The 25,368-nt window shown below is 39.6% G+C and overlaps 1 protein-coding gene across 1 annotated transcript in view; it reads right to left on the reverse strand.

Moving 5' to 3' along the window:
* LOC139661107 (inactive dipeptidyl peptidase 10-like) overlaps window positions 1–24,474 on the reverse strand; it is a 46,737-nt gene extending 22,263 nt beyond the window's left edge. Inside the window, exons 1-8 of the mRNA XM_071539456.1 lie at window positions 24,354–24,474; window positions 23,348–23,442; window positions 23,039–23,113; window positions 7,512–7,564; window positions 6,638–6,719; window positions 3,256–3,376; window positions 1,125–1,279; window positions 55–152 (exon numbers count right to left, since the gene is read on the reverse strand). Coding sequence (XP_071395557.1) covers window positions 55–152; window positions 1,125–1,279; window positions 3,256–3,376; window positions 6,638–6,719; window positions 7,512–7,564; window positions 23,039–23,113; window positions 23,348–23,442; window positions 24,354–24,474 — 800 coding nt within the window. The remainder of the gene's footprint in view (window positions 1–54; window positions 153–1,124; window positions 1,280–3,255; window positions 3,377–6,637; window positions 6,720–7,511; window positions 7,565–23,038; window positions 23,114–23,347; window positions 23,443–24,353) is intronic.
* Window positions 24,475–25,368: the final 894 nt, after the last annotated feature.

Consider the following 25,368-nt stretch of genomic DNA (forward strand, 5'->3'; position numbering starts at 1 on the left):
TACACCGGTTGATGCATAAGTCCGACAAACACGTGCACAAACACCATATCTCACCGTAGTTTGAGGCTTTCTGGTGGTGTGAGCTCCAGAGTGTGTGTTGGCCCGTAAAGATTGACTACATACAGCTTCACCATCGGGTTGGGTTGGCCAGCCTGCACACACAACCAGGCAAAAGTCTCGCTTCATTGCATTGGGAATTGCTGCATGCAACACTGTCCAAAGTGGCAGGTGCGACCAGTAAACTACTGCATAATGATGTAGTGAATTGGAATGAGTAAGAAACTGAGAGTAGCAAAACATGGTAATGCTTTACAGTGCAGCGCTATCTTTGTATCAAAATATACATATAGTTAGACCATTATGTATGTGTTGTTATACAGAATCTATCCATCTGAATCTTTGCCTAACAAAAAAACAGCTAAACATGAAAAAAGACTGCTGATTAAACATGATGCAGCAGAACAACAGTTAACTTTTCATTCATTTATTTGATAAATAGTTTGCTAGGTCAGTTCTGAGTTGCCTCCCTTTGAAGCAGCTGGTAAATTACAATCTTGACGAATAAGCAGTTAAATTCTGCCAAAGGTTCTGGTCTGAACATTGTTCCCGAAACTCTTTAAAAGGAAAAATCCACGCTTGGATACTCTTACACTGTTAGATATCAATTTGGGATTTTTAGTGCATTCCAGTGCACTTAATTTCAGTTAGTGATTTCCTCCATTTCCCAGAATTAAGAATTCGACAGCCCCAGAGAAGGGGCATTAACTTGAACATAACAAAAGCTTTGTGAATAGGTAAACAAATATCCAATTAATGGAAATCCACCAAAATATAATACACTTAGAAGGGTGTAACACCACAATGTAAGCACAATTTCCGTTTAGTAATAAGCTACAGGTTAATACACAGATAAATACACTGAAATAAGACAATTGTAAGGGTAAGTGTTACCAAATAACAAATTACAATAGACAGCTTGTTCTTTTCTCTGCTCATTTGTGCAAGGAAACATGGTTCATGCAGGAGATCCATTCATCTACACAATAAGTGGTTTCCAAATGTGCCGACAGAGCAGTTCACCCATATTGTGGTAAGTACAGTTTCAGTTTCTGACTAATGTTTACCTTTGGGTATGGGTACTGCTTCCCTTTGGGGTATGTCATGCCAGTGAAGCGTGGTAATGCCATGTAGGGCACCAGACTGTCATTAAGGACCAGGAAGGCCAACCTCTCTCCGTCAGGCGACCACCAGTGCGCCACATGGGTCTGAAGGATCTCCTCTGTTTAGGGAGAGACACAAGTAATACAACACTCTTTTAACAGGAATCAGGAATCTTGAATTTAAGGGTGCAAGAAGTAAGATTTGTACTGTCCCATAGCACAACATGGCCATAATATACTGTATCTGCAGGGGTTTGAAAGGATTTCATTTGGGTATCAATGATGACTACAGTACAAGAGAGCGACTAGCATCACAAGACATTTCAGTTATGAAGGTTAAATAAATTTGCTCTCAAGCCATAAAAAGCAAACGACAAAGCAGTACTACTATTATATTACTTTGCATCATGATATATTACATATTCACTAGATGTTTCTGTTTGATCTCTGCTCTAATTAGATAGTTTACTCGTCTCTATTGTGAAAATGTGACGTTTTTCATGCAAGAGACCTGTCGATGTTGTAGGAACTCCTTTGTCACCAATATTGTCACCAAACCTGTTGTATATCTAGAGTCCAAGAAGTTGTGTTTTCTCTACTTTGGCTTGTAGGCGTAAGAATGGAGAGGTGCTCATTGGTAAACAGGGTACACATGCAAGATTAGTTTTATATCTATTCAACAATTAAATCCCAAGAGGGACACACTGTACTTTGGATGCTAACGAACAAAAATTTGCTGCTTTTGAATCCGTACTTACTTCACAATATGATTATGAAGAAAAAGAAGAAACAAGGAAGGAAAATCAGTATGAACAGTTATGGTGGTCGCTTGCAGATAAACTTTCTTAAGATTTACATAATCTTCCTCTTCCTAGAGTGACGGGCCAGTTCCCTCTCCCAAATATAATTACTTTTTTCAGTCCAATTCTGTCACTTCAACCGCATTCATGTTTTAGCATTGTTTAGGATGAAACTAGCTTTTGTAGATACTGTAATTCAGCATTTCCTTCCTCCTACTACTGTGCATTTGGGGGAAAGCTGAGAAAAAAAATGTACAAAGTTGAAAAACAAACAAAAAAGCACAAAAACAACAGTGTGTTTAGGTAATTTATGTCTTAAATTGGAAAAATCACCAGAAGGTAGGCATTTAAGTCAATTTTCTATCCATATCACAAGGCAGTGACAATCTTTCAAATAACACTAAGTGTATGCAGTGTGTTTACTTTAAACACACACAAAATTACTTATCACTTCCAGTAGGAAGGAGATATCTGCGCTAGAACAAACATTATCAATCTTTAACTGCTGTTTTTTGTTGGGTAATATATTTTCCAAACAAAAACTAAACTTTTACTTTAATGAGACATTGGGCCTCATGCAGCAACATTCTCTTAAATTTCTCTTGTATTTTCTCTTAATTTTCTGTTAAGAGAAAAAAATAAGAGAAGTCAACTCCAGATGCACCAAACATTCTTAACCATCCAAATATTCTAATTACTCTAAAACATATAATAATCTAAATTTGATTATATGATATTCATGCGTTTTTTTATGTTCCTCAAATTTAAAACTTATGTTTCCTTGGGTTGGACAAACAAGAGTGCTCTCAGCCACTCGTAAAATTTTCTTACAAAAATAAGAAAACATTGGTGAATCCCAGAAATCAATGGGTACTAACAAAATAAGAACAAATTGTGGATACGAACAAAAATAAGAGAAAATTTTTTCATATATAGCTTCCTGCATGAGGCATTCTGTCAGCACTTTGAAATTAAGTTAGATATCATCATTTGTACCCAGAGATGCTTAAAATCCACTGTGGCAATGCGGCTTGTGTATATCAAAATGAACCCAAGACGATACTATCATATTCTGGATTTTAGTTGTTTTTCTTCACCAGATACTTCATATTGTTATAAAAAAAAGTTCTATGTTTGTCATCCAGTTTCTCTAAAATGGTTTCTTAGCATTCTTAGCATCCGTCATTCCAACAGTTAAGAGCCACGGGTCTGAACTGCATGCTTTAGCTAGTTGTTTCCTTAGATTGAATGAGAAATATCCCTTTATGTCTCATGCAGAATTAGCCCAAACTTACCTTCATAGAGCCAGTCAGCAATCCCATTGAAGATGACCCCTTCCTTCCCCGAGGACGTTAGTCTGAGGGAGTTGCTCTTGACGTCTGATTGGTAGTAGATGTTATTTTCAAATATGTATATCTGTGGAGAAAAAGCACACCGGGGACTCTAAGGGTCTTAAAATGTTACGACTGACATGTCACATTATATAGCAGGTTAACGTGGTGCGATGATGTTCAGATTGCCTAGATAGCAAAACTGGCAGGGAGTGGCTCTAAAGGTTTTAAATATGTGCCAGTGTCTGGGCTTTATACTCACATCATTCATACATATGTACTGGATTAACAATCAGTTTCATACACACAGTATCTGATCAAATATACAGGCTATTCTCTTAGGATTAAAGGTGAGTGTGGGTAAGTCATCAAGTGATTACCTCCCATAATATGTACTGTATTTGTGGAAGTAGGCCCATGATACCTCCACGGGACTCAGCAATAAATTTACCAGGATCTTCTACTCAGGTTTGACACTGATCAGACACACAACATGCCAACACTGCAACAGTTTTATTTAACATTCAAATCAAACACGTAGTTCATTGCTGTATGTTGAATCTGTGACATTTTCATATAAATAAATGTCAGTTTGCTACTCTCTATCAGACAATAGTGATTCAACCTATATCTAGTTCATGTTCAGTTTTACATTTGCTGTTCTAAACACCCAGTGTTTCCTTTTTTTTTCTTTTAGAGATATTTTGTTTATTAATGAAACTTTTATAGCAGCAGCAACAGCAGTTTTTTTGGAATCAACAGAAGAAGAACTGGGTAGTTAGCATGTGCAGCGATAGTCACCATGGCTGAACAGACAAAGAAAAGAGCGGCACCTACAGAAACTAAAATATTTTGCACAAATAAAACAAAAAATGAGGAACTTGTAGATTGCCACTTTAAAAATTCACTTTGAAGTGTTCACTCATATCCAAATAACAATAACTTTTTGCTGTAAAATTAGGCAATGCTGAACTCAATGGACACATCTGACAAATCAAAAGTCCAGCTTGAGAAAGTAACAATCTGAGTTCATCTCTCTAAGTTACACAAACCAAATTCTGCCTCAGATGCAAACAGTTTACCCAGAATCCTTTGGCATTTCCAAAAACACAGACGTCTGTGGCCTTATGTGATCTTACGGTACATAACAATCCGCTAGGCCCTCATCCCAGCTCTGACATAACCTCACAGTCAGCAGGGCCCTCTGCCATCTAGACTGAAGGCATCAAGGCATAATCACTCCAGAAGGCAGTGTGTGCACGTACACAAGGCTTAGAGAAAAGACCTTTTTTAACAGCAGAGTCTTAGACTGTTTCCCGCTTCAAACACACCATCTGCAAGTAGGAAGTTCTCTGCTAAGGTGTGTGGATTCATCAGAACAACAACGGTGTGAGAATAATCAGCTGTTTGAGGTTTTGCTGCCACAGGTTTAATCTTTCAAATTGTAGGGAAGAGGGAGTTGGTAGTGTTTTTTAAGACAAAGTAGGCTGAAAGCTTGGTTTAAAGGATAATTCCAGCCACAGCCAATGTTAAGCTCTTTTAAAAAGAAATCCCTGTGGACTTGTCCATGCTATATCAGTAAGTGACTTATTTCCCAACCTCTAGACACTGTTTGCTTTTATTCAACTACAAACAATATCAACACTGAGATGGCAAACTGATTATAGTAATGTAATCCATGGAGGTGTGTGTATACAAATTTTTTGCTGGGCTTCATCTAATGAAGCATTAGGAAAACAGCTTTGTGAATGGAAAGTGTGTTCCTATCCAAAAACATTCGAGCATGTGATGTGCACATTCAGAAAGCCCTCATTGGACAAACAGGGGAAGAGGCGGCGTGTCTATGATGTTTTGTAAAAATGGACATTGGAGCAAGGAAGTAGGCAAAAGACCCAGCAGCATAGCTGTATCATCAGAACAATGTTAGATTCTGAAATGAAAACATAAAAAACACCTGTCCAAAGGCTGACATGACTAGCTTGGCTAGTTTCACCATGAACTCTCACCACAATCTTTGCTTACACTTTTTTGTTTATATCTAAAGTCCCGCCTTAGTATTTCTCACCAATCTCTAACATCCTCAGTGGCTACATCCCGCCTCATTTCAAACCTCTCAGCTCAGGAACAAGGTTTCTCTGCCTGAAAATAATTCCTATGAAATGCATTTGAATAAGGAGATAAATCAGCAAGTTATATGTAGACTCACAAATCAGTCAGACCTAATGATAATAAAAAGCTTGTTTCTTATTTGCTTACCCGCATCAAAAGTTAGAAAATATAGGTAAAATGTAGGGCATCTACAAAATCTTTCTAGCTACAGGTTTCCACAAAAAACAAATAAACAAACAAAAAATAAAACAAAACAAAACTAAAAAAAGAATTTCATAAAGGAGAGAGAGAAATCTGGCAGGTGGGCTTAACATTCACCATGGCTGGAATTATCCTTTAAATTCACAAATTTCAGCACAACAGCGAGAAAAATCTCAAATCAAATCTTTTTTTTTTCACATATGCATGTGTACACTCTCTCTCTCTCTCAGACACACACACACATACACACACACACGCACAAACTTTTCAAAAAAGAACATGTTGGAAAGTGCCATGACAGTCTTTGTGCCTGGGTATTTTACTGCCCTTATGGGACAATGTCACCCAAATGCAACAAGAAATGGGACTGGGGATGAAGTTAAATTCTTATTTTGTTAATACGTACTTTATCAGGGAGCCCAGATCTTCAAAAATAGGGTGATTTATTTTTCTGGTGAAATACTAAATCGGGTGTTGCAGGGAGCCAATAAAGGACGGTGTTTATACCTTCTACATTTCTGGAAATTATTTTGGGAGGCTTACCTATTCATTGCACATGTAATATTATTGAAAGTAACACAAATTTTGGTGTGTTTAACGTGTTCTTATTATCGAGTTTGTAGAATGCATACAAATATGTATTAATCAAATACAACGAGAATACTGTGTATACTAGTTGCCTTTTTTATCTTATCCCTTTTTTGTCTTTTGAAAATCAACGTCTGCAAGCAAAGGAGTTTTTATTAAAAAAAAATCCAATCCCAAAAGAAAAACAGAAAAAAAAAATCAATATCACTAGAGAGACAAAGTGAACTGGTCACAGAAACCAAATGACATCAAGACTCATCATGGAGCAGACTGGCACACAACAACAACAAAATGCATGAATAAGTAAGGTGCATAAACTAATTTAGAATAGCCCTGAAATGAAATAACCCTGATGCAGGCGAAGTGAGAGTGTGATGTGAAGGAGGGTGAGTGTGTGTGTGTGTGTGTGTGTGTGTGTGTGTGTGTGTGTGTGTGTATGTATATTCACCAGTTGCTGGCCCTGCACTCCCCAGGCAGCGTACTGCAGAACAGAGTTCACCACCTCAGGAGGGTCCAGCTCCCACACCTCCCTGAAACAAAGACAACAAGCAATATCATCAAGGGAGGGAAAACTACTGAGAAACACAAATGGCATAGAATGAAGGATAAGTTTGGCTATTTTGGACCCATATTTAATTAGTCTCTTACATACCTTCAGCACTTGGACCCACAGAGAGTATTGGTCCTATAGTCAGCTGTCGGTTGAAATGACAAGGTCCCGTTGCCTCATGCTGCTAACAATGAGTCCAAATATGGCTGGTCAAAATATCTCCAAAAAAGCCAGTCTGTGAAAATGATATCGCGACCAACCGATGTATTTATATTCACTGCCTGGAAAGCAGCAGCACCGCACCTTTTCCACTCAAACTCTACCTGGCTCCATGTGCAATTATGTACAATCTGACCTGACCGCAAAGATCACGCCGCCAGCAACACACTCTCACCCCACAGCAGTCTGTGCTGCAGCAAAGAAAAATAATTCCATGATTTCCTGGTTAGTGAAAGTGTGTATAATATTGGAACTGTGTCATGATTCCAGAGCTAATTTTAATTAATTAATTCAACTCCGCTTTGGAGCCTACAAATTATCTTTTTTAGAGATATTTTGACAAACCCTGTTTGGACTCATTGTAGCAAGAGGCAACGGAGCTCACTGGTTCAACTGTCAGCTGACTCTGGAGCCAATATTCTCTGTGGGTCCAAGTACTACTGGTATGTAAGAGACAAATTATATATAGGTCCAGAATCAATGAACTTGTCTTTTAAGGTTTTCCCTGATGACAGATATTTTCACCACACAAGACATCTCACAGAACACATACCGTGTATGAATGTTGTAGATACTGTAGGAGGCCATGTAGGAATGGCGGTAAACCTGGAGCAAAATAAAGAGAGAGAGAGAGAAAAAAAGATGACTGCGTGCAACATTAACGAGTGAAGCAGCACCACAGATAATGACATCATAAAAAAAAAAAGGCAAGGAAAAAAAAGGCATCAAACAAAAAACGACTGCTGGCTGTTTTCAGTGATAGAATCTGTAGACAATGCAATTTGCATGGATGACAGCTGTGGGACGAGACATTTTAATTCCATCTGAGAAACCCATCATCACCGAGTGCCTCTGCTCAGAAAGCCCGGGAGAGTGAGGGAGAGAGCGAGAGAGAGAAGAGAGAGAGAGAGAGAGAGAAAGAGAAGAGAGAGAGGCATCAGAAGTGCCTGTGACAGTGGGGTGCATGTAAAGCTGTCTCGATTCCCAATGGAGAAGCTGTGCCTGACATGATAATAGAAGTCTGACCATGGTTAGTGCTCGGGCAGAGAAACAGCCCGGGTTTTTGCATTTTATCATAAAGATGATATTCATGTGCTCAGCTGTGATACATAGCCTGGGAATCTGTTAAAAGAGCGAAATTACACCTGGATTTCTGTACCATTAAAAGCATCTTGGGGATAGACTTAATTGATAATGGGTGTACATCTGGGCTGTGTTTAAATGCACAATTCATGAAATTAATTGTCTTCCAAATTCAAAAACTAAAACAAAAAAAATGGTTTCTTGTATCCAACTGGTTAAGACATAATTGTGCATGAATGCTATATCATTAGCAAATGAGTTGTAATTTCTATTTACACTTCCAATTGATTGAAATGAAAATGAATTGAACTTGGTCTCGGTGCAAATTGTTTTTCTCTGGCTTTGGTAGAGATAAGCAGTTCCGTGAATTCGTGTTGGAGCATCAACTAGTTTGCAAAGTGCAACCTCCAGCTACTTTCTTTATAAATATTGTACATGCCATGATGGACAAAACTGCTAAAAAGTGCTAAAAAAGAAGCGAGACAGAGAGAGAGAGAGAGAGAGAGGGGGAGAGAGAGAGAGAGAGAGAGAGAGAGAGAGAGAGACATGCATGAGGGGATAGAGAGAGTGATTAAAAAAGATTTACATGATACTGTATATTTGATATATCTGTTTGAGCAGACAGGGGGCAAAAAAAATGGGGAACCAGAATGCAGGATGGATAGCTTGAATTAAAAACGCCTTCTTCAATCAGAAAGGGCGCACTTTGGTGCCGTGAATTATGCATAGTGGTTAAGGATGTGGAAGGGCTTAAAGGAGATGTAGGCATAAACGGTGATAGGGGCCGTGATTGATGAGTGATTGGGGCTCTCACCAAAATAGCGGTGACAAGCCGAGATGAGTGATCTCCTGAGCCGGGACAGAGGTTGGTCTAACTCTGATGGCTTTGACAAATGCCTGTGCTCCCTGCGCCATTTACCAACGTGGTGTCAGTGAAACAGGTACAGGAAAAAGCCTCGCAATGCAGGACTCTTACCTAAGCATTTACACGCTGTTTTCCTTTGGGATAAGATATGGAAATAGACTTTCAATACTACTGTACAGTAGGGATGGGACAATATATTGAAATTCAATATATCGCAATACAAAAATGTGACAATATATATATTGTGGGGCAGAAAAATGAATCATGATATTAGCTTCATTTTATTCTGCTCTAGTAATCACATATGAGATGGCTTGACCATCACAGTTTAACAAGCTCTCCACTGAAATTGTATTATTTACACTTTGTAATGACATTTTGAAATTGTTGTTTACATTCTAGCAAGCAATGCCATTGCTAGAAAGATTTCTGTCTCAGAAACATAAATCTGCACAGTCATACTTTGTTGTCACTGAACTGTTATTTATTTCATCATATCATGGTTGTATCAAATCATGAACCCTATATTGTGTATCAAATCGTATTGTGAGATAAGCATATCATCTTATCCCTACTGTACAGTTGTTGTTGTTTTTATTTTGTGCTAATCTATTGATCCCAAAGGGGAAATTCTCCTTTCTCCCTCCACATGGAGGGTGGAGATCAGGTTACAGGGTCAGTCACAGACTGGCGCTAATGTAGCTGGTACAAACTCAGTGTTTTGCCCAAGGGCATTTCCACACGGTGGACACCTGTGGTCATGGAGATCTGGTCCTACAGAACCTTCCAGTTAGAGGATGATCTCGCTAATCATCAGGCCACACTGCTGTCTGGGTGCTGCCTGGTTAGAGCCTTCAAGTGGGAATGAAGGACTAAATAAAGGAAAATAAAAGAAATAAACAAATAAAGTGAGAATAAAGGCAGAAAATATAATCCAGTGGTTTTATTTTTTCAACCAATCACAATAGTTTACATATAGTACAATAGTACATTAAAGTACATTAGATTCAATGACACTTTAATGATCTCCATGGGGAAATTGGGTCATTGCAGCAGCAGAGAGTTTGGTTTAGATAAGAATGGCACAAATAGAGAGTAGTGAAGATAATAGAACAAATAATTAAAACTACCGAACATATTAAGAATAATATGGCGTCTTCATTGAGAGAAGCAAATGTACAAGTGGCCATCACTAGCTATTCACATTATCAGATGTAAATACACAGAAGTGTGTCCAGATGCATTTACAGTGTATGTACTAGCTCTTATGCAAAGATATGCACAGGAATATGTCCAATACAAGCGCAAGCAGGGCAGATGTACTGAGCAGTCCAGAGCAAAGGAAGAGAGAAAACAGTCCAGAGAAAGCAGCCATCAGCACCTTTTTATTTGACTGGGGCTGTTGCTGCGAGAAGCATTGTGCACATGGATGTCAGTTGGCACAAATGAGCGCTGGAAGTGCTCGTCGGTACACCTCAGGGGGGCTGAGCCAGAGGCTAAAAGTGCTCCATCGCTGCATCAACTCATCGCAGACAGGGTGGGAGGTATTGTCCAATATGCAGTTCATTTCGGATCTCTTTCCCTCTGCCACTGACTCCAGGCTGTCCAGCCCCGTGTCAGAGGCAGCGATTTTGTGTGTTAAGCCTGCTGGCATTTTCCATCCTGATGCTGCCTCCCCAGCACAAAACAGCAAAGAACGGTGCGTTGGCCGGTACCGATCCGTAGAAGATGAGAAGTTGAGACACGTAAACTTGAGCTTCCTCAAGAATAGTCTTCTCTGTCATTTCTTTTACAGTGCAGCTGTGTCATGAGACCAGACAAATGTGCTGTCGATATGTACTTTAAGAACATGTTGGACTGTGCCACCTCCTCATCCTCTCCCTGCATGTTGTCGGTGTCTTGTGGCTTGTTGCTCTGTTGGAAATCCACTGTCAGTTCCTTCTTACTAGGCCTGGCGATACACGGTGAAACTTTTTCACGCAACTCGGATGTACACAACTGAGTTTCAGCGCAGTTGCACTGTGTATCACCACCTGCAATTAGGCTAACTGAAACATTGCGTGCAACCTGGTTGCATCAAGTTGAAACTGTTTGCAACTAGGTTCATGCATCAGTCAATTAAAACGCTGATATCATGTCATGTGACTTTCAGTTGGGCCAGTACTACTACGGCCAGCTGATAGAGTAACAACATCTAACAAAAACAATGGATGACAAACAGCTTATGACATACATCCAAGAAAAATAAATCACTGTCATCCAGTATTTAGAATGTTTGTGGATTTACTTTGCTAATATTATCGTATTCCAGGTAGTTTAAATATTTCCCGTATAGAAAGTTAACTTGGCAGTGGATGTTAGCTGGCATTAGCTTAACTGCTACCTGTATACATAGCTTCCGTTATGTTAATATTACACCACAGTGAAGAGATTTAACATGCCGAATCACTTACTTTTACACTTGATGTCAACACAAATAATGTAAATAATAATGTAAAACGTGACTCAACAGTTTAAACTATTGTAGAGCATGTTGTTGCGTGTATATTTGCTTGCATTTGAAACCCTAACCCTAACCCTAACCCTAACCACCAACTAGACCAAGTTGCGTGAATAGTTTCACCGTGTAACACCGGTCTAACATTGAGCTGCAGGTAGTTCTCCTTGCATCACATGACAAATCTCTCCAACAGACTCCTATATGCCTACTTGCCCTCAAGGAGTCATCAGAGAACTTCAAAGCTATAGGGGGTTGATTGGTGTTATAGGCCTATTTCACTGCCATGAATATGATGATTTATTAAAACTAGGTCACCCATGTAGTAGAAATGTGCAATTATTTTTGAAATTGGAGCCCTGAGAAAACTGAGAAAACGGCTGTAGATTCCCCATATCGCTCTTAAGGGGGAATCCTACAACAACCAGAATGCATTGTGCACGTCACTGACTCTGATTGTGTGTTCACGGTCAGTGTAGCACCAAAGACAAAGTTAGCAGAGACAAAGCAGCGTTATCTTTTTACTGAGGCTTATTTTCATTTACAAAATGTTTTTCCTCATCGAGTCTGGATAAATCGCACTCGTTTTCAAAAGATCATAAAACAAACCAGCGGAGTCAGTTACGTTATGTGGATCAACTCACCGAGTGCTGAACGGTGCCGCTGGATGGAGCCGCAAGTTACAGGTAAAGTTAACACAGTCGCTGTTCGCTGTTGTTCTGTATTCAGAGTCGGCAAAGTCCGATATAATATTCTGTCAGAAAACAAAGTCAGGTTCACCAAAGCACCGTGAAGTTTGTTGCAGCGCGGAGTTTTCTGTCTGTCCCCCTGATGATCATCACCGGGCTTTCACAGGTGTTCAGCCCCCAGTGCAGAGCGTCTCTCTCGGCTACAGGCGCGTCTCTCTCGGCTGCAGAGCGTCTCTCCCGGCTGACGCTGTTACAGCTCCCGTGGTCGCCCTCTCCTCCACACTCTGTTTTGTCTGATTCCACAGCACTATATTCGGCCTCATAAGTTGTAATAGTGGCGCCATATCTCTGCTCCGACATTATATTGTAAAGCTAGTTGTTTTTGTGTTAGATTCAGCTCTTCTGGATGAATCACTTAGCAGCTTAGCTTATCTTAGCTGCGGCTGAAACGTCGCTCCAGTCCGGTGGTCGCTTCCTCTTCCAGACTCTGTTGTCTGATTCAACAGGCGATATTCGGCCTCGCATCATGAAACTAGTTTTCTTCCAAATATACTGATATTTTAAAGTATTTAGTAGTATGATATTTTAGTGTCTGCTTTTCCCTATCGCTAGCGTAGCATGGGACGGGAGTGTTTTGGGAGAATCACATTTTACCATCCTTGAAGGCACCACTACAGAAAATGCGGAAATGTAGTTTGTAGTCTAAGGCCGATCTCCAATCCAACAGATGACGCGTTTTGCGTCACCTGGCAGAGTTTTGCCGGCAAATGAGTGGGGAGCTCTGGGTACAGGCAACATTAAGGGAAGTTAAACATTGTTCATTTGCATACTACCCATATTGTAATGATACAATGCTGGTTGAAAATCTGCAAAGTTTCCCTTTATCTTGTGAAGGCATTAGCTTGAATTTGATTACCTCTGGGTGTGGCAAAGAGATGGGGCAAAAACAGTTAATTTTCAGCTGTGCCGCAGTAAGTAGAATTTGCTTTAGTAATGCTTTAGCTAATAGGGATGTAATGGGAGATTGGAGATACCTGTTGGACCAGTCGCATTATGTTAAAATGGCAGGAGTGTGACGATAGTGTGCTATACATCCCCTAAATGTAAAACATTACTGCTGGGTGTAGCATTTCAGTGTAAATGGAATCTAACCCATAATGAGCACACAGAACATTATTAAAGATCTCTACCCACAAAAGTTTTACGAGGCTTTTGCCAGTTTTAGACGTTGCACAAATAAAGGGTTTTGAGTCCCAGTCCTAGTAAGCATCCATGTACAGCCCAAAACAATGAGTTGGTGTATCAATAATAAAGGCGCTTCAAGGCTAATAGCCGACAAGCCAGGAAGATTGTTAGGGAGCCCAGTCACCCCGATAACAGACTGTTCTCTCTGCTGCCATCAGGGAGGCGCTCCCGCTGCCTGAGGGCCAACACAGAGAGGATGAGGAGGAGCTTCTTCCCTCAGGCCATCCGACTCCTCAACGAGAACTGTGCCTAGCCCCACCACCACCTCCAAGTTAGGTTGCACTATTTTCATAGGTTGCACTATTTGCACAATTCTGTGTATAGCACATGTGTATATAGTCTACATTTTTACTTTTATTCTATTTATTAAATTATGTCTCAACTTTAATTGCTCTTTTAAATTTTGTTTTACACACTATCTGAGCCGGAACAGGTACCTAAAGCATTTCACTGCACATTGTACTGTGTATGATTGTGTATGTGACAAATAAAATTTGAATTTGAATTTGAAGGCTCTTGTTCATAGTGAAAGTAAATTGTTTACAGAGAAGGAGAGGATCCTGACAGCTTCAAGTGAATCAATCATCTTGACTCTCCACAGTGTTTCTTCTCAACACATATTGAATGTACTGAAGCTGACATAAGGGTTGAGTCTACTCAATAGACTACTAGTCTACAAATATCTCTCTGTATTGTGTAACTGTACCTGGGGGTAAAAATGTAGTCCCCAAATGCACCACACAACATTTCTCAAACTTTGACACACTGAAATGAAACTTCACAACTTTCTGCCATGAAATAGCAGAACTCTCCACGGACTGCGCAAATGAGGAGTATAGGCTTACGAGTAATTTTGAAATACTAATAGAGCGCCCGTTCACAAAAAAAAAACACTCAATAGGCATAGGCTATCAGTCGCTTGCTTTGAGCCCCGCTGCTGCACAGAGCGCTGTTCGCTTGTTTATTCAAAGTTTATTAATATTGAACGTGTCGCGTTCAATATTAATAGTAGATCGGACGAACGGTTCTCGAGATATGCGACAGACAAACAGACAGACAGAGAGTCCTTGCTTTATAGTATGATTTAAACTTTTCAGCCATTCTCCATTAAATGAAGTAGAGAGCTCACATGGGTATGGTGACCTTTGTGGGCGGCTCGATGATAACATTAAAAAAGGCTGTGACATTTTCAACGCTCAAATGCAATAATGGCTGTGAAGATGAATAGTGGTGCGTCAGAAAGCAGAAAGAAACGGTGACATGTACACAACAAAACACGATTAATGTTATTATGAGATTATTTATTATTTATTTTTGAAAACACATACTGAAGTCCGCCTCTTTCCAAAAAGATGACAAGCCCACATGTCTTTTTAGTGACTATTTCCCTTTATATAGTCCTTTAAATGTCAAATGATTAGATTTACCACACATTGACCGTCCTTCTCCTTCTTGTCCCTCTTTCCTCAGTCAAGATGAAACCCCCAACTGACTAGAATGCAAATCAGATAAGAAACATGAATCTCCCTGAGGAACCAAAGGTGACTGGGTCTTTCCTATCCTTTTGAAGGTCATACTTACAAAGTCTAGCAAAATAAGTGGCATCCTTAAAATCTCATATAAGCATATGTTTGCCTGTTTTACTCTTATGTAACTTAATTTTGATTAATGCCATTTTTATTTCACTTATTGGCTTCATTACTCCTTTTTCATATGTGCTATATGTATAAAGAAGAAGAAGAAGAAGAAGAAGGCTAATAATAACAAAACTATTCCTTCAAAAAATGTAAAATATAGATTAAGTTGTAAAAATTGTATAAAATGTATTCTTTATTATGCTTTATGAGACAGAGTCGTATGCCTTGTGCCTCATGCCTTTCTTATGTTTTAAGCCTAACAGATAGGCTTCTGAGGGAGTAAGTGGAGGGAGAAGAACTTTGTGTGTTCAGGTTCAATGTCACCCCAAAAGAAATGCAATTGAGTCTCCGCCCCCTTGTGGTATCAACCTACTTGTAAGCAAACAGGGGGAAATCAGGATGTATCTGCACAATGGAATGTAGGCTGAATGGCTACCAAAGAATAACAAAGCATTGCAGTCTCTGCCCATCATAAGTGAGGCTCTCTTGTATTAAAGGATATGTGCGGCCAACATTGACACCCTCAGGTTACCATGGCAATGTCGTCTCTAGGTACACTTAGAGTTATGATGCTTTGCGCTTTGCACTTTCGCTGCATTAGCATACCATTTTAACAGGCCCAATTACAGACTAGACGTTTTTGTCTCCAACCTGATGAAATCGGGACGGGGGTGGATGGATCGTGTCTGTCAGTCCGTCCATCAGATGTGATCGCTCAGATGATACCTCACACACCACGGGTCTGATTTTGACAAAACCTGAAGAGATGATGCCACTTCACGCTGTGTTCTGGCATTTAAAAAATGACACTACTTGGCCTGATGGAGACGCTGTAATTAAAGGTCAAAGTTTTAAACTTTGAAACTGCTACACCACTGGTCCAATTTTGCCAAAACTTGGAAGGATGATGTATTTTGGCACCTTGTATTCTGGCATTTAAAAAAATACACAGATTGGCCTGATGAGGGCGCTATAATTAAAAAATAATTAAATGTCAAAATTTCTAAATCAAACGTGATAGCTCAGACACCACTGGTCTGGTTTTGATGAAACGTGGAGGGATGATCCACTTTGGTAATGGGTTCTGGCACTTACAAAATAATTACAAAATAACTAATTGGCCTAATGGGGGCGCTATAAAGGTCAAAATGTATAACTTTGAAAGACCCCAGCTCCTACAAATAAGTCAAAGTTGATGCGAAACTTGCTACACACATCCAGCTATCCATCCACCACTGGGTTGATTTTGATGAAATTTGGAGAGATGATGCATTGGGTGCCTCCATCATTCTAATCGTAACTATCTGATGTTATGAAACGACAGTTTTGTGCTGTCTATACTTGCTGCTTTCCCTTCCCAATTTGTTTACATAGCTCATAATATTCTGCATATTATAACATTACTGTAGATAATTTTATCACTGGTAGATCAGATCGATGCTGTGTTTAAATTTTGTCAGGGTGTTTGACTGTTCTTGGGATCAAACTGTGATCAGAGTAAAATACAATCATATCCAAGTGTCACATGTAGCAGGGACTTTTATGGACACATTCAGGAACCCAGGTGTTGTACTTTAACAACAAAATCACAAAGGCGGGCTATTTGGATTTTGTTGGCATGATTGGAAAAATTTTGATAAATGATAGTTGGTACCACCATATTGCTTGCTGCACCAGCCGCCATTCAAACAAACCCAATCTAAATGCACTTACAGATGGACAGAATACAGATCTGGTGTTTAGAGACACAGGTGCTGTTTTCCTACCGTGATTTCATACATCAGTGGGCTTTTTGTTTTTTGTGTAATACCATGTGGGCTCAACAAAGACAGCAGTGATAGATTCTGTCTCTCCTTCTCCCTTTTTATCTGCATTACATCTGTGATTCCCCTCTCGCCTTATTTGTTCTTTAATCAGCATTTGAGGCAGGCATTGGGATATTGGAATCTGAACTCACCCCATGGAAAAGATGATTTAAAAAGGCCATTCCATCAACATAACTCAATGCCTTCCTAGGGCAAAGCTGGAGAATGGGGATTATTACATTCACGGCCACAAACAAGAAAAAATTGAGTACTTGGAGAACAGAAAAATACAGAATAAATAAAAGCATACAATCCATCTACACCGAGACAAGCAAACAATGGAGGCTGCCACTCAAGCTCAAGGGTAAATCAGTCAACTTCAAACCCACACATACTGTACCCTTGTAGGAAAGCACTAGGCTCTTACTCAAACCTGACTAGCTTTAAGCTAATTCTTATCACCAACAAAATGCATGGATAAACTAGTGACTAGGCTGCAGGATTTGCATTGACAAGAGCATTACAAGATGTTTACTTGGCTACAACAAACAAGCCTGTTGTTAGGAGTGACAAACAGGCCACCCAGAGATTATGAGCTTTTATCAAGCTTAATCACTCCCAGATACAGATGTAGTCAGATAAAGGCATGTAATCCTACAGCTAGGTGAAGCTACAAGAGATTTCTCTAACACCTAGACACCTTCGCTCATTTTAGAGCAGATCTGGTTACCTTGTTTATTCTTTTCAACATTCAATTAAAGGTTATGCTCAACTGCAAGTACAGAATCAGTGGTACAGTTTATCAGGTGAAAGCCTGGGATTAAAACAAACCCACATCTCTGCTCTGCTTAAGGTCTCAGAAAAAAAAAACCTTAAGCAGTGCAATCAGAGTGAAAATTGCCTTCATTTGCCTAGTTTGTAGCATGTATTGAAAAAAGACTTGCTGTTTAACATGCTTGTTAAATTAGCCATTATACACAGGCTTGCTCACTACACAAGATACTCTACAGTGATTGGACATGGCATCACATGCAGTGCAGGAGTGACAGGTAGAAAGGTAGAGATGCAATAATTAAAGTAGCCGCCCTTTGCCTTGATGGAAAGGCAAAGGCTTTGGAAAGAAATTCATACATAGGCATCAACTATTATTTATATTTGTCTAAGAAACTAATTTCAAGCATTTAAGCAGAAGCCTTTAGATCAAAATGGCTTTAAGAGAATGAAAAACATAGTACATTCAATCAGGTGGGTCCAAACTTTTGACTGGCAGTGTATATACAGTATATAGACCAAATGTTTTCACTGCAGTGTGTGTAGAGTGACAGGGTGGGTTATTGTGAGAATGTGTAGATTCCTATAATAAAAATAACTACTAGTATTGTTTGCTGTGCAGTGTCATTGGCAGATGGGGATTCAGAGAAGAACAGGTGCGTTGACTGTAAACGAAGCATGTATGGTACAAGTGAAGTGTGTATGTATGTGTGTGTGTGTGTGTGTACTGTATGTATGCATGATTTTGTGCATGTATGTGTTTGTATTGTGCGAGCTGTATATTCTGGATATGGTGGAAGCTTGTATTAGGGGCATGAAGGTGTTTGTGTGTCCTGTTGATAAAGCGCACCGCTCTGGGGCGTGAGGCGCTCCGGCGCTGGGTGCTCTTTGTTTTGACAGAACTATATTCTTTGCTTGACGTGAGTCTGACAAACATGCGGTGTCTCAGCCATGACAGGTCAACGTTTCCTCTGGCCCCGAGGAGTGCGGTTTCTAGACGGGTGGTTGGTATTTTGGGATACACTTTCAGACTACATCCACTGTTGTGCCCTCTTGATACTGCGGACCTCACTTTGCAGTGCAGGGGGAAAGGGTGTTGGGGGACGGCTGAAATAAAGATATATTTTAAAATTTTAAGCTTCCAGGCACCTGACAGACTTGCTTTTACTTGAACTGTGTTGGATTCTCTGTTATTTTCCTATTTGTACTTTTAACCTTCAAACGTTTCAAGGCCCTGCATTTGCTTTGAATTTTTCTTGTGTTTTTACCTTTACTTCACTTTGAATTTCCCAGTTTTAATGTTTGTATTTTGAACTTTGTTGACTTATTTTATGTGAAGCACTTTGTAACTATGTTTTGATAACTGCTATATATAATGAAGCGCTGTATAAATAATGTATTATTATTGTAATGAGTGCAACACCATAATACCTGAGAATTATAATAATGCCAGAGAATTAACATTCATCATCTGACATAGGAATAACTGAGTGTCAATGAAATGACAATAAAATGACATTTCAATGGTGTCTTGCTTCTGTATTTCAAAAATCATGTGATTGGTTGGGATTTTTATGCATGCATGGTGCGCCATGAAGTAACCACTAAAACTACACTGTTTTCCAGGAAGTAAAACGAAAAGAAAGTATCAAATAGAAGTATGGTATGATAGTTAAAATGAGCTAAAAGTCTGTTTTTATTTCAGTGTGACTTTAAGACATGAGAACATACGCACCGAAATCATCAATTTGTCCCTGATAAATCACTTTCTCCGGTGCTCTATGCTAACACTTTAGCATACACTGTGTTGACTGTGTTTAGCAGTTTAGCGTGAGATATTTTATTGTATTTATTGTTAAAGAGGTGTTCCTTATGATATGGTGAATTAGCTAACAAGATCAAAAGGTTTTCATTTCATTGTGACTTTAAATTAGAGATCACCAACATTACAAGCAACTAAAATAAAGCAACAAAAATAATAGTCAGAGCCATGCTGCCCAGACAAGAGGAACAAAAATGAAAACTCCATTATGAGCAACACTCTTGGAAGAAGAATCAGTAGCTAATTGGGCTAGTTGACAGAGAAATTATTTCAAATATTATTCGAAAAGCCCAGAGTTTGTAAAATGATTTCCCAGTATAGTTATTATGTAGTTATTACACATTAGATTCTATCATATACACATGCCATACTGTATAACATTATAGTTACATGTAGTTATTGTAATTTTAAATGTGCTTTGACAGCGATTTCACCAAACGTCTCCCATTCAGGAGCTTTTTGTCCATCTCTTGCCTTGTCCTGAAGGAACAAATTCTGCACGTTTTGTCTTCATTTGTATCTCTGGCAAAGCCTGAGTCGTAAATAAGCCACACACTGTCGTCAGCAACTTCCATTATTCTTAGCACTGTACACTGCACTGAAACGTCATAAATTATCCTATCCAACATCCTGCTGCTCAGTCGGGTCTGCAGATGAGTCAATCAATTGCTCCTATTCATATCTGTATTCTGATTTACTGAACAACAGACTGTGCAAAATGAGAACTGTTTACCTTAGTTGTTATAACATTCTTACTTCAGTCAGCATTAGTCAGAGAACCATGATAGGCAGAGCCGCTTCAAATAGTTTTCCGCCCACACATGGCTATTCATTCAGTTCCTTTACCTGCTTATTCCCGTTCAGGGTCACGGGAGGCTGGAGTCTATCCCAGCATGCATTGGGTGGAAGGCAACGAGACGCACTGGACAAGTCGCTGGTCCATCACAGGGCGAACACAGATAGACAGTCATAGTCATGCACACTCACATTCACACACATATAGGCAATTAAATCGTCTCCAATCCACCTGATGTGCATGTCTCTGAATTGTGGGAAGAAACCCACGCCACCTACAAATGCGTGTTTGCTTAGAGGGAAAATACACACCAAAACACAAAAAAACAGCTATTGGTAATGTGCTTTGCATTTGTGGGTCCATTTTGTCATTTGGTGGTGTATTTTTCTTATTCCCGAGGGTAGCCAAACGCAGACGACAATAAGTCACGATCAAGATATTTCCAGAGCAGCTACAATGGAGTGTAATAGGAGAAGATTTTTCATTCTCACTGATAATCTGCTGTCCATCTCTCTGTCTCGTCTTTGGCTGAAGTGTGCTGCTTCTGCTCCTGGTCGACTGCTGCCTGAGGCCTGAGGCTTGGTCCATGCCTTTGAGACGATTCTCTGCCTCTACACTCCTCCATTAGCTGTGTGAGCTAGCCAGAGGGGGGGATGCTTTTTACCTGAGGCAGGAACCATGATTGTACCTCTCCCACTCTGCTTACACTCACTGCTTGTCAAATTCAGCATTTTCCACACTGTATTGTAATGTTATACAATAGCTATGCAGACTCACCAGGAATATTTAGCTCCATGGGTCAGGTAAGGAATCGTTACTCAAGCTGTGAGCAGTTACGACACACAACAATATGCTTATTACTGTTTAAAAGCAATTCTGAAATAAAGAATGCAGAAAACTATGTACCGTTTCTTTTTTGCTTTCTAACTGGTTGGAAATATTACAAAACAGATTGTAATGTTTGAACCAAAATGAACAATAAAAGGGTACAGTGGGAAAAAAGAAAAAAAAATCTAAATCTGTCACATTCTTTCATCTGTGGCAATGTGCTTAAAATGTGCACAAGGTGTAAGTGAATATTTTACTTGCTGCACTGGGAATGAACCCATTAGAAAAGTAATTTCATTTCCTTGCAGAAGCCCTTCATCATCGCTCTTCACCACTGTGTTGCAGGTGATAAGTTCAAGGCAGTTTGTTTCATACCACGCTGCCAGGTGAAAGAAATGGCCAGGCCAACAAATACAAAGATACATACATAAATACATACACGAGTGCGGTGGATAACTTTGCTTTACCTGCATGATTTCACTGTATGGTAAAATCAATGTAAAAGCTAACTCATTTCTCCTTCCAGCTAGAATTGCATGATTTCACAGTTAGTCGTCAAAATATTTCATTCTGTATATCTGTTTAAATGACTGCAAGGTAATGGCCTGCACTCTAGTTTTAGTTTCTCACTGACATTTCATATTATTAAAGTTAACAAAAAAAAAAAAAAGAAAAAAAATCATAAAACCAGTTAACAGTATCAATTCCCACCCTATTTGTCCCCAAAATAACCTACCGCCAAAGCTGATCAAAGCAGCAGAGATGGACTGGCCCCGCGGCTAGTACTGGCTGCATTGTTCCAAATTGTAAATCTAACCTCTCAAGCAAAATATGCAAATAAGTTCTGATTAATCTCCTTGTCACTAATCCTCATGGTTGATCCCTTCCAGAGTGGAGGGTCCAATTTGCATATCTCATTTTGCATCTACTCTTTTCTGATGGAAAGCTGGTAATTATGGTACGAACTTGCCCCACTGCTCTATTAGTGAATGAATGTGACCTGCCAATCGCACAAGGGCTTTGTATTTGAATTTTTAATCAGCACCCACCCCCCACCCCCCCACCCCCCATCTCGTCCCAACATTAGTAATCACACAAGGCTTGGTATGGGTGTTTACTCAATACCCATGATGAATTTCAACATGGGTTGGCTTTAATGAGCTTGTCTTTGGAATGAATATCCTCACAAGTAAGTAAAATGTTAGATTTGGGTGAGTATTGAAAGGAGTTAGTGTAGAGGAGAGATGGAAGGTGATATCCCGTCTCCTAAGTGGCTTAGAGTCATTTTTAATGCTATAAACCTGCAAAGCTTCCCACCAGCATTTGAATGCACCAGAAGACGTGGAGACTTTTCAAATCAGTGCGGGCATTCAACTAAATTACCAGCACAACGATAAAGCAACTTTGACAAAAACAAGCCGGGATGCTCACTGTGATGGATTACCTATCTCGAGCAAGTTTCAAGTCTCTGCAAGTTGATTTTCCTACCGTACTGAAATGAATGGAAGTGAATGGCAAAACGCATTCAAACAAAATTCAAACAGTATGGTATGCTTTGGAAAATGGTCAGTAGTCATGTAAAGTATGCAAACTCACATCTGGGAAACTCTGGGATAGATTACTGCCTTTACATGAAGAATTAATTTACAAAAAATATAACTGAACAATTCAAGAAATAAATAAAACATGCAAGGAAAATGTTTTTTTTGCAGTTTTTCCAACTGTTCTTATTTGGCTGTAGTCAGGGAGCCTCCATCATATCGGCAGTGAAGCTATTTAATTAAAGGCCAATATCAGCCCAATATATTGGAAAATCAATATATCGTTCTAACCCTAGTGCACAAAAAGGTAGCTGTCAGCTCACACTGCAATACTCTATATCAACAGTGTGTCACATCAACAGGATCAGTGTGATTTAAGTAAATATATTGTAGCTACAAGACCACCACATGAACACCACATGAATCTGAAAAAGGTCGAATAAGGTCTGTCTTTCATCATTGCAATTACAATCATGCAGCATGATTTTCTCAGGAACTCACCTGTTTCACATCGTAGGCGAAGAGTACATATTTTAAGTCCGGGGAGACAGAATACTTTGCCACATTGAAATTTATCTGGTGGAAAAGATAGATAAAATAAAGAGAGAGAGAGAGAGAGAGAGGGAGGGATAAATACACAGCTCCTTCCCTTCTGTCCAATATTTGCAATGCAATGCACATGATAATTATTACAGTATCGACAGGCGGGTGATAGGAGTGTATTGATATTGGCACAGTACTAGGAAACTAGCTATTTAAGAATCTATACATTATACTGTATGTATATATGAGAGAGAATTATCTACTTACAAATGTTGTGTTTGTCAGAACAATCTCCGTCTCATTGGTGAGGATGTTGAACTTGATGACATGGCCATCACTGTTCCTGTAGATGACTTCAGAGTCTGCACACAGGAACACAGGGAACAAGGAGAAAAACATCTGTATGAGCCAAATAGAATCTTTAAAGCTGTACCGAAAAAAGCAAAAAACAAACTTCAAAGCAACAGCAGTCTGAGGCGGCCGCCCGGATTCTATTTAGCATTACAAAGATGTCATAAAAACAAATATCTTGCTGCTTCATTGTTCCCTAAAATTAAATTTTTGAAATTGAACGACTGTGATGTAATGTGATTAACAATCAAAATCAAAGTGAGATTTCACTGCCAAGCAAACACAAAGACAGGGACTATTTTTCTGGGTGACACGCCATGTTCTCTATTAAAGGGAAGCACATTGTGCGGCAAAGTCAGGAAAACATCTTTTGTACCGGGCTGAAGTGGTCGGACGTGACTGCATTGTTTGTTTTGTGTCAGACGCAGACATTCAGAAATGCACCACAAATGTCATCTGATGGGGGAGTACCGCAAATGGCAGCCTTTGTAGTGTAAACACAACATAGGACACAAAAACACACACAAACGTGCACAACGTCAAACGTATGCATTGCAGACGTACACATGCACATACACACACAAGGTGAGCGGGTTCAAATCCCTAGAGCTGTTGGTGAAATCTGGCCTGGGGAAGTGACCCTTTCCTCAACAGCTACTGACAGCGGACCCTTGAGCAAGGCACTTAATTAATCCTCAACCACGCCAGCTGAACTGTTCAGTGATCAGCCGTAGAAGACTGTGGTTGTACTGGGCATGTGTGCAGCAGGGCCACAGATTAAAGACCCCATGAAGTGGCACGGAGAGCGCGATTTGCTTCCGTGTATCGACGTATTTCCGAACGAAACAGAAAGTTAGAGTGGGAAGCGTCAGCAGGAGGGACTTATTTGAATATGGAGGAAATGGATGCGTCAACGTCAAACTCAGATCAAACACGGACAGCAGTCCACACTCGGCTGTGGAGGAATATTCTCTGCCTCCATCGCCACTGTCTGGGAAAAGATATTTAGGTGAAGCGCTGCCAAAAACACTCCTTCGTCCCATGCTGCTAGCTGAACTGAGCTGCATGCTAGAATAAAATAGCGGGGGGTGGGGGGAATAATTCCAACAGTTATCAAAATTTCATTGGATGAAAGTTTTGTAACCACCCCAGAGTACGGGATGAGTCATCAACACAAATGTGCTGTTTACCGGAAAGAGACAATCTGTTAATTTTGATCTAAAATATCGTGTCATTTTTTGGCCTGTATTGGTGAATAGGTGTACGCTATGTCCAGCAACATCTGCAAAAAGTTAAAAAAAAAAAAAAAAAAAAAGGAAAAAAAGTTATTTTTCAATTCATGGGGTCTTTAACTCAAAAATGTCCAATAATTAAGTAGGAACCCTTTTTTGCATTTCCCCTTGTTCACACTTTTTTTGAGTTGCACACGTGAATCCAACTATTGTCCCTCATGGGCCACCACATGTGATTTGTAGGAGCTAATCCAGTGTGGGAGTGAGAAAAATTAAGCGTTTTTGATCAGAGTGTGTAGCATGGAGCAGTAGAAACTATTGGCACCACACAGCCGGCAGTAGAAGAAGAAGAACAAACCATTTTGTCAACAAAAAATAAAAAAAGAATGGAGGAGTGGAAGATGGACTGGTTGGGGACAGAGAGTGGGTAAACTACAACATGTGTGGTACTGTATGATAATGATGATAAAATAAAACAAATGTTTATTTGCCAGTATGCTGTGTAAATGTATTATTTCTTAGTTCAATAACAATACAATTGCCCCAAAAATGACCCAAAAAGTGGCCCAAAAAATCAGGTCAGGGGGCTTGAGGAGTTAAGTGCAGCCTTCTCTCTCACGACAACTTCTTCCCTATAAACAATAATGTGACTTCAAATCAATTAACCTAATGAGATGAGAGTTAGGAAACAATAACAATGCAAAA

The sequence above is a fragment of the Centroberyx affinis genome, unplaced genomic scaffold (genome assembly GCF_046629955.1).
Source record: "Centroberyx affinis isolate AG114_WGS23_722 - 3 ecotype Tasmania unplaced genomic scaffold, CSIRO-AGI_Caff_v1 ptg000204l_1, whole genome shotgun sequence".
Lineage (NCBI taxonomy): Eukaryota > Metazoa > Chordata > Actinopteri > Beryciformes > Berycidae > Centroberyx > Centroberyx affinis.